Source organism: Lissotriton vulgaris, chromosome 9 (genome assembly GCF_964263255.1).
Source record: "Lissotriton vulgaris chromosome 9, aLisVul1.2, whole genome shotgun sequence".
Classification (NCBI taxonomy): domain Eukaryota; kingdom Metazoa; phylum Chordata; class Amphibia; order Caudata; family Salamandridae; genus Lissotriton; species Lissotriton vulgaris.
In genome coordinates, this window is record NC_141697.1 from 564,543,088 (window position 1) to 564,553,303 (window position 10,216).

The 10,216-nt window shown below is 45.4% G+C and overlaps 1 protein-coding gene across 1 annotated transcript in view; it reads right to left on the bottom strand.

Moving 5' to 3' along the window:
* BSCL2 (BSCL2 lipid droplet biogenesis associated, seipin) overlaps positions 1 to 6,301 on the bottom strand; it is a 90,845-nt gene extending 84,544 nt beyond the window's left edge. Inside the window, exons 1-5 of the mRNA XM_086938106.1 lie at positions 5,958 to 6,301; positions 5,796 to 5,877; positions 1,664 to 1,807; positions 1,206 to 1,340; positions 94 to 191 (exon numbers count right to left, since the gene is read on the bottom strand). Of these exons, the coding sequence (XP_086794232.1) occupies positions 94 to 191; positions 1,206 to 1,340; positions 1,664 to 1,807; positions 5,796 to 5,877; positions 5,958 to 6,169 (671 nt within the window). The 5' untranslated portion in view covers positions 6,170 to 6,301. The remainder of the gene's footprint in view (positions 1 to 93; positions 192 to 1,205; positions 1,341 to 1,663; positions 1,808 to 5,795; positions 5,878 to 5,957) is intronic.
* Between the last annotated feature and the right edge of the window lie 3,915 nt (positions 6,302 to 10,216).

Here is a 10,216-nt window from a genome sequence, read left to right on the forward strand (position 1 = left end):
AACAACATGTGAGACTGCATCTGCAGCATCTATTAAACCTCATTCTCTGGGAAGTCTATCTCGGCCACACTACTGAGAGGTCGCAGCACCTACCGTAGGCCAGTGAAGTGCGCATGGATCTTGAGCTCCGCAGAGTAAATCTCTATACGTTTGCTCTGTATCTCAATAATGGCTCCCAGCGTTGGCACATACTGCAAAATAAGAGCACTGTGAATTAAACAGCACAAGCCCAGAAAAGAAGGGAACAAACTCTAGAGGGATAACTAAATGTAGCGACTTGTGAGAAAAAAAGCATGGAGAAAGCTAGAAAGTGTGCTAATGAATTGTGTGAGGTTTTGTATGTGCAAAACAAGAAAACATCAAACCTACAGCACAGACAAACGCATTAGAAAAATGCATCCTACAAAAAAAGGTTGCTTTGTTCTGTCTAGCACCCGTTTGTCAGATGACTTTGTCAACGACCACTCCCCTCCGATACCAAACTGCTCAACAACTGATTATACAAATGGTGGCAAAAGTGACAATACCTCAGTATTGGCAATACTGTTCCATGATGACTGCCATGTTTATAATCAATCAGCAATGCGTGCGGCAGCACTGGGGTGCAGTCACTCACAAAAGCAGCTGAGAAATGGTTGCAACAGAAAATAAAGAACACTTTATTTCCCTGTAGCATCCCATTTTTCTCGGGGCTCACTCCCCATTGCTGCCAGGGAGCTTGCCTACTAATTTTGTTTACATAGTAGGCCTTCATACATTTCACTAAATTGGGAGGGACACACTTAACCAACCACAGAAAAACAATGAGACTAAAATACTAATTTGGGCTGTTCTACAAGATGATTGACAATGTCGCAAGCCAATGGTGGAGGGTTCAGTAGCAAAAGCATCCAATGGCTGAAGACGCTGACCCAATGCCCCTTAAAGTAAATATAAAACACAATTCAAGATGTTTACCATGAATAGCACAAGCCCCATTCATGTTGAAACTAAAAAGTAGGGGATAGAGACGCATCCCTAAGTGGGTCGGGAATGTGGCAGTGCCAGGTGTCGAGCAAGGAGAAGCAGAGAGAATAAAGAGAAGAGAGACTGCTAAATACCCAAGAACGCTCAACCTCAGAAATTAATTACACGTGCAACCCCTTCACGCTCTACCAAAAAAAGCTTGCATGCTATTATGCTAGTGCAGCAACAATGTCCCTCACCGAGTCCTCCTTGTAGTCGGAGTACAGCTCCACCTCGACTACTTGCTTCTGCTCCAGGAGCCCGAACAGGAAGAGGCTGGCAAAGGATAGTGTGTCGACGATTTGCAGAAGTTTTGACTTGTAGTGCAGCATGGCCTGCATCGAGAGCAGAGGAGACAGGCTCAGGAAAAGTGGACTGATGGATTAATGGCATTAACAGTCTCCAAACCAGCTGCCTCTCCTAACACTTTTTCACTTTATGCTCATCTTTGACCCTGTACAGTGCTTCACTGCCGTTTAGCTTTTCTGTACTATAAAAATACCACCTTCATACATGTATGCATACAAAGGGTGGGACTGATGAGACGATGGAGACAAGCAACCCCTTAATGTGACAAAGAAAGGCATCGAATGTATACAAAGACACTAGAAAGCACCTTGGCATCTATGTAAACTGTATTCCTAGACCGTGCACCTACCGAGCGTGCAGACGAAGAGATGACACTTCCGCCCCGGGTGTAGCATGAGATGGAGACCATGAACATGCCAAGGTTCTGGTTCACAGGAGACTCCGGCATGTCCAACTCTAGTGCAAAGCGGTAAGGCTGTCCGTACATCAGCACCTGCAGTGAAGGGGGACATGACGTCAGCTACCAAAAGAGGAGCATCAAGTGCTAAGAGGGGCGAGAGGGCATCAGAAACAGTAGATAAGTCCGTTCCCGAATGGGGAGCCAAAGCATAAGGTACCACCAAGTGATCGACTGCATCAGGCATGAGGGAAGCAGGGGGTTATGAGGGACGCAGGGGGTTATGTGCCAAGGCTGAGTGGGGGGGGGGGGGGGGGGGATCAGGTACCAAAAGGATGAGGAAATAAACCACGTACCAGTGATGAGGCAGGGATGGTGCACTTGAAAGAGTATGGAAAAGTGTTATTCAAGTACGGTTCAAGGAGGTAGGCGGGGGGGGGGGGGCGTACTTGGTACAAAAAACGTAAATGGGGGCATTTGTGTAGTGGTTGGAATAAAGGTAAGCACTGTGGTGGAGAGTATGTCAGGTACCACACTAAAAAGACAGTAGGGCAGACAGAAAAAAATGATCACCTGAGTTTGGCCTGGAGATGACAACCAGGGGCAAATATTGAAACTAACTTTAGAAGATACCTGAACTCTGGCAGATCCTGAGACAACAGAACAAATATCAAAACATTATTTGATAGGGGGATTTCCTGCTAATCTAATAACTTGCACAATACACCATTTTAAAGACAGACAAATCAATTTTAGTATGCGTCATTCCAACAGTCAATTAGAATGCTGCATTCTGGTCTATAAAGCAAAAACGTTATTCGGATTGACTGAGAAGAATTAAGTCATACGAAGGAATTAGGGGACTGAATATTTACAAAACACATTAAAACCTATTCTTATGTTTGATTTACAGGGAAGGATAGATGGAGATATTTTATTATATTAGGCTTCTTTATGTTGTATTATAGCAATTTGTAAAACAACAAAAAGTGATAAGTAGATTACTTGCAAAGTCTCAGCCACTGGCAACTGCTCCAGGCTGCATTCCAGTCTAACATTATTTTGCCCAATGTGCCACTACACACTGGAGTAACCATACAAAATACTAGTGTTGGTCTGATTCTCAACAGCATTCCAGCCTAAACTGCATGCCATGTCTCTTCTGAATTAGAACACAAGCAACCTCAGACCAGTCACAATCTTGTTGGGCCTCGTCACAGATGTGAACCTTGATCATAGTGCACAACGATTATATCCCACAAGTGGTCACAACCCCGTACTTAGGGCATCACATCAAAAACACACAAAAGGGCAGGGCCAAGTCTGATTTGCATTTGGCTGGTCCCAATCTGGAGAGCATAGGGGGTAAAAAAAAAGCAACGGCCTGGAATGCAGCCCCAAGTAATTACCAGTGGCTGAGATTAATTCAAGCTTTCAATCCATCTAACAGGGATCTATTTGTATAGCGACTGTACTTCCAGAACAAAACCTATCCAGATTTACTGTGCAAGTTACTAGGCCTGTCAACCAACCTAACAATTAACACAATGAACATACTGGTTGAGCTCATTGGCGAAGGCTTCGTAATCAACACACTACAAATGTGAGGAAATCTAATTACAAATAATTTCTTGCAAACAAGATCCTATACCTGAACTAAGTGCAAACAACCCACATAAGTGGTAGAAGTCAACTAACAACTCAAGTTCCAAACTTATTTCAAATAAGGGTGAAACCTCTCAGATATGCATGAACGTCTTCCCTTACTTTAAAAACAACAAACAGCACCCTTTGACTAGCCATAACACTTATGGGCTTCTCTATGGGTCATCACATGCCTCTACCACTAGGAATCTGACCTAGAGCAGAAAATGTCCCCACCCCTGTCTACCTGCATATTTGTATCTATACCTCTCCAGCATTATATAATCTAAAACGGCTTAACACCAGCCAGTCTGCTAAATCTTAAATTATGAATCAAAACAATCTTGCTGCACACTGATGACACTTAAAATTTCAGTAGCAAAAATACGTGTCATCAAGAGCAGTATAAATCACTTAATTATGTGCAGGAAGGTAAAATAACATTAGAACACATTGCCTAAAGATGTGTTAGGAAAGCCCCTGCTCGATCTCTGCTTACATTCAAACTAAACCAGTATGCACCTCTCCAAAAGAGCCATACACTTTGCCTCAAAACCTAAATAACTATACCTCGCCTAAAGGGTCTCATCCATCCTGTAAACGCAGATACCTACACAACTCAAAAAAGACATCAACTCTTCTTTTAACCCAAACTACCTGCAATTCTCGTACTGTACCTTACACTTACCCTCTAACAACTCATACTGGGTCCTACACTCGCACTACAACCATAGAAAACTCTCCTCATGAAGAAATAAAAACATCCTCTAACCATATATATCTGTCCCACTTACAAATACCCTATGAATCGAATCCTATACACCAACACCTCTCAAAGGGATTAACACATGCATATCAATATTTGGGACTGCCTAAGAGGGGGCTATTGAGAAAAAAATGTGGGCAACGTAAGTCCCCCACTTACTTGAACCGAAGTTGAGAAAGACACTAACATTTTTTGTCTTGTCTAAATAGGGAATTTTTGGCATCTGTGCAACACCAATTCTTGCACCCAGAGTCCAGTAGTTGTCTTCTGAGGTCTCACCCTAGGCAACTCCTAGTAACCTGCAACCCACCTAAAGGGCCGAAGTAAGATGCACTTGACTAGAGTGCTAAAACACTCAAAAAATGAGTGCCTAAAAAATGAGCAGTTGAAGGAAACAAGTAATACATCCATACCCCAGAGAAGATTAAACCACCTGAAGAGGAGGGAAGTCTATGGTCGATGACCAATAATAAACAAACTAGTGACAATGCGCCCAACCAATTGTACACAACGAGCAGCATCTAAAAACTCACTGCTCAGAAACAATGACTCACAAGAGTCTTTTAGTTGAGACCTAAAAAAGATAAACATTTTAGAATGGTGATTATTGAAGTCTACGTAAGCATGTTACTTTTTGGGAAGGTAAAGAGGGCGACAAGTTCCAAAGGAGGATGCGCCTTTCCACCAGCAGGCATAGATTCTACTTCACGGGGACAGTACCCTCAATAACACACCTATCAACTAACCCGCCATAAACTATTCAATCTCCTTTCACTTTAATGGGATCATGATCCTCTTAAACATACGGCTTCAACCTAGTTTGTGGGGGCAATGGGGTGGGAGCCAGGTTGACATGAATACTCTAGAGCAGGTTTCTCCAACCTTTTACGTAACAAGAGCTACTTATGTTAAATGCAAATCATCCTTAACTACTATAATCATTAGTTTTGTTAATAGTGACTATCAGACAAGAATAAATTAGTGTTTTTTGGCTTTGTCAATTTTAAGTGATTCTACATGGAAAATATAGAACCGCTTCAATGCCACTGGCCAGAGGCGCAACTAGAGCCAAATTTTGAGGGGGGCTAAGAAAAAATGTCGGCAGGGGGGGTGGGGGGGCGAACCTTTAATCAGTAGGCAGAGTGGAGCTGCAGGGCCTCCAACAAGGGGTGAAACAACAGCAAGGCCTAATTGCCTAATTAACATTCAAATGGTCTTTTAAACACCTGTGAAACGTTCTGGTGTGGCTGTGTGTGTGCCCGGGATCTGTCTCATCCCGGGCTGCCACACACGAGGGGGGAGGGAGGGGGGGGGGGGGGGGTTGGGGCTGAAGCCCGGTGGGTCCAATGGGTGATGCGCGCCTGCCACTGGCACCAAGGTAATATTAATAGTCTTCAATGTTGTATATTTCATCAGTCAAATATTAGATTTAAGAATAGTTTGGAAATTAGGAATTCTTAAAATACACACGTTTTCGTCTCAAAACACACTTTTCTATTGTGATATGTGGATATATTAATTTAACCAAGCAAAAACTTCTAATTTAGTAGGCTGGGCTGCACACGGGAGAGCTACTCAGAAGAAGCCGGCGAGCTACCTGGAGCTCACGAGCTACTCGCTGGTTGGAGATGCCTGCCCTGGAGCAGTGGATGACGCTACTCACTCAGCACTCACCGGGTCGCGCCCGTTCCTCAGCAGGGACACGTTGGCGACGGGGAAGGAGCAGAGCTCCAGGCCTACAGTGTCACAATCCGATCTGGGACAAAAAACAAAGGACAGTCAGCATCTGCGGGAAAGGCAGCGAAGGTCAACCTGGACAGGAGGACTATGACTCACCTGTAACCATAGTGCACGGGGGCCGCGTGCCGCACCGTGGGCATGTAGGAGTAGTAGAAGCTGCCGTACAGGAAGATGGACACCCAGAGCAGCAGGATCACCACGCACACCAGGATGGCGACCTGCAGCACCACCCGGCGAATATGCACAATAGCCAGGCCGGCCACCTCCCGCGCCAGGAACAGCAGCGGCAGAGCCGGGGCGGCGTCCATCTTGCAGGCCGCAGCCGCCGCCGACTGACGAGGAAGGGTCGCTTGACGCGGCTGAAGAAGCCCGACGTGTGCCTTCCTCGCGCGCCTCAGCAGCGGTAATCACTGGGATGCGTAACGTGTCATGAGGGAGCGCGCCGGTCACGCTGCGGGCCGAGCTGAGGGGAGCAGACTGTCACAAGGCAGTGGCGCTCTGGGGTGTAGGGGGATAAGCTGGCACCCCGCCAGCTAGGCGAGAGTGTGTCCGACGCCCCGGCGAGGGCGGTGCAGTCTCGGTTCTTTTCACAACTTCCTGTTCTGGCCACCGGCCCGCTGCAACTTATGCTGCCGGTCCCCAAACTCTAGGAAGAAGGGACAGTGAGTAGAGTAGGCCGTAGGCCTCAGGTCCGAGGATGATTAAGGGTCGCAGGTGTCAGGTATGAGGATGATGAAGGGCCTATCTCGCAAGGGTGGATAGGGTTCTATAGCCCTGGTCTTGCGATCTGCTTCAGTACCAGTACACACTGGGCGTCTGTGTCCTCGTGGTAAACAGGGCACAATCGTTTCTTAAATGGTCGGACTCCACAGCCCAGGCCCTGAAAATAACAAGAAAGAAGCCTTTAGTGTAGTAAGCACAACGGAGTTAGGCGTAGGACAGGGAGCGACACCACCTAGAAATTACCAGGCAACACTTACTCAAACATTCCCGCACCACCTACAAGGCTACACCGAAACACTACATGATACTGCAGCCACACATTGTCAAGCCCAAAACAAATCTACCACCCTAATACATCGCGAGTTAACAGAACAGTCCAACACCACCCCCACACATCACCTCCACCACATATGCATAATGCACTGCCAACCTCAGCAGTTCAAAATCGCCTCCAAACCATAGCAGACGACCACCCACCCAGTCAAACTTAACATCCCCATCTCCAACGCAACAAATCCCATTTCGCAGGGGCGGCTCAAGGCTCATGGCAGCCCTGGGCAGGGAGCGTAGGTAGGAATCCCCGGAGGAACGCAGGCACGGAGGCCAGTAAAGAGGGGTGGGGGAGTGGTGTTTGGAACTGGAACAGAGCCGGAGGCCCCAAAATCCCTGCCAGGGGCCGCCAAGCAAATATGTATCCATCCTCGGAGGATTATTATATTAAGGATATATATTGGCGTGGCGGCCCCTGGGGTTTGGCGGCCCCTGCATTTCGTAAAGAATTGCCAGTGACCCAGTGCAATCTAAATCACCCAATACCAACGTTATCTATATTATTAATGATTTTGTTCCTTTTACCAGTCTGTCAGTCATAAGCATCTTCTGTCACACCCCATTAAGTTTGTAGGGGTTTTCATTGTGTCCGACAATACACCTTTCATATTTCAGAATATGGAGGCAAAACAAGATGCTTCGTAGCAATGAGTCTTTATTAGGTAGTATCCTGTGTCGGTACTGTGTCACTACCGTAACTTACATGGTATTTCAGTGGGATTTGCATACCACTTTATACCACTTACATGTAGGGTGTTCTCTCAGGAGGACAGAAGATACCATGGTTATGGAGTTTCCTTTCGAAAATGTGTTTCTGGTATTTCCTATGTGTTGAACCCTGCCTTGTATGCTTTGTATCTAGTGTCTGCTGTCTGTCTATTGTGTCCATGAGGTAATACAAAACCCTGGCGTGCAGTAGATTTGACAATTTATTTGAAGGACTCATGAGGGCTATGACTGACCTGTTGTGAAAAGCCTCCTAGTGGGGTACTATTAAATGTAGCTTAGTAAATCAACTTAAAGGCACAATTACACATGGATTTCTTTACTTCGTAACACTGGCAACGAGTTGGCTTGGGACTGAACCCTGCAGAGTGCCTACATGAAACTGAAAATTGAAGAAACTGAAGACAAGGAAAAAACCCTTAAAATAATGAACAGAAGAAAAGCACACCACACCAGGGCCAAATGCCAGCTGCCCTAGAAAGCAACTGAAGTACTACAGGTGTATATCCCCTGTAAGCAACTAACAGCACTGCAGAGGACTATAGCAGTCTGACTGCGAGAGGATGGAGTAATATCTGACCAAAAGCGCTTACGTAAGAAGCTCAGAAAAATGGAGCGTTCTCTGAAGAGAAGTAAGAGGCGGTTAAATATATGCCTAAAACGAACCTGTGAGGATTTTCCCACCTGCTTTGGCTAGACAGTTCAGTGAGAACGCCCAGGATGATGGCAGGGTAAATATTGAAGCTAATTTTGGGGGAAATTACGTTTAGGAAGCTGATTCACAGCGGTCAGCTAAGTCTTCTCTTAGGCAGTTCTGTACAATAATTTGTCATATCGTGAAAATGAACATCCACAACATGCAGATGAGAAGTTTATTAAAAAGTGAGACAACTCAGCCACAGCTTCTGATCACAGCTCAACCCCTCTCCTTAGAATCTCATACTTTGTTCATACAACAATCGAAAGGAATGGACACTATGGATTTAAAGATATCATTCATCTTCGCACTTAGACGCATGAAAATCTAGGCAAAATTATGTACTAACAAACCAATAACTAAAACAGAATAATATTGTCCAAAAATGGTTGAATTCACACTGCTCTTGAAAAAGCAACCTCTCGATCCAGAGAACCTGAATAACTACCACCCAGTCTCAACACTCCAATTTTTTAGGCAAAGTCTTCGAAAATTGCGTAGTGTCAACTAGCATCACACATTCGAACAAACAACCTCTTAGACCCTCTCCAGTCAGGTTCCCGTCAGGGTCATTGTACAGAAACTGTTATCCTCCAATTAGTCGATGACTGCCTTAAAATCCTCGACTCAATCAACACCTGCCTTCTGGATTTATCTGCCGCATTCAACACTGTCAACCATCTCAACCTCCTTCGTATTCTTGAACTATGCATGGGATGTGGAGCCACTGTCCTCAACTGGTTCTTCTCTTACCTATCCAAACATTCCCAAATTGAGAAAATGGGCAACTCGTTCCCAAGACCAGTCATCGTTCACCAAGGGATGCCTCAAGGTTGATCCTCTGCCAATCCCTCTTTAACCTTTACCTAGAACCACAATGTGTGATTTTCAGAAACTCTGGAATACTCTTCCACCTCTACGCCGACGACACCCAAATATACTTGAAAATCTAATCCCTGGAAGACGTTGCCCTGCTTTCAAATACACTCTTAAAGAGTCAGAACTGGATGTCCAACCACCATTTAAAACTGAACCCAACACAATTTATTTTGCTCTCACATCCGAAAGCAAAACATTAGTACAAGAATGGATGGCCAACTTTCCTGCCCTGGGTGGCTGCCCCCCATTGTCCAGAGTACTGGATCACTTGTCATCACCCTTGATAATCGTCTCAATCTTCACAGCCACATAGCAGCCATGGCCAACAAAGCACAACACCAACTTACACAGCTTTGGGGCATCAGACAGCTGAATCTGGAAAAAAACAAAAAAAACTGTGGCGTGGTCCCTTGTTCTCTTTAGACTAGACTATGGGATTGCCCTTCTCTTAGGCATTCTCAAAGTTCACCTAGGCCCACTGAGAGCAACACTACATGCTGCAGCAGGCTCCGTCTTGAGTATCTAGAAATTTGAACACATTTCCCCTGCCTTGCTAACCCTTCAATGGATCCCCATTCCAGTGTGGTCCCAATTCAAAATAGATTGCATTCCCACAGAGCACGGCACTCCTCACCATTCTATCTAAATGACACTGAAAATCTCCAGAGTAAATAGGCGTTCCAGAAATGCCCAATCCCTGCTCCTTGAATCCCTCCTTCAGTCAAGAATAATACACAAACCAGTCTTTCTCTGGTAGTGCCAAGAGAATATGGAACTCTCTGCGCCTCCCTCACTCCATCTTACCACCTGCCTAGCAACCTTAAAAAAGGACCTCAAGCTCTTCCTATTTAGCAGACATCTTGGTTAATTTACCCTCGACCAGACTTAAGTCCTCTCACCACTGCGCCCTGATCTGTCTTCGTTATATGATCCAACCGTCTAAATCGATGCTTTAACTATGTATATCCTCTGCCCAATTGTTATAACGGTCTCATGTGGT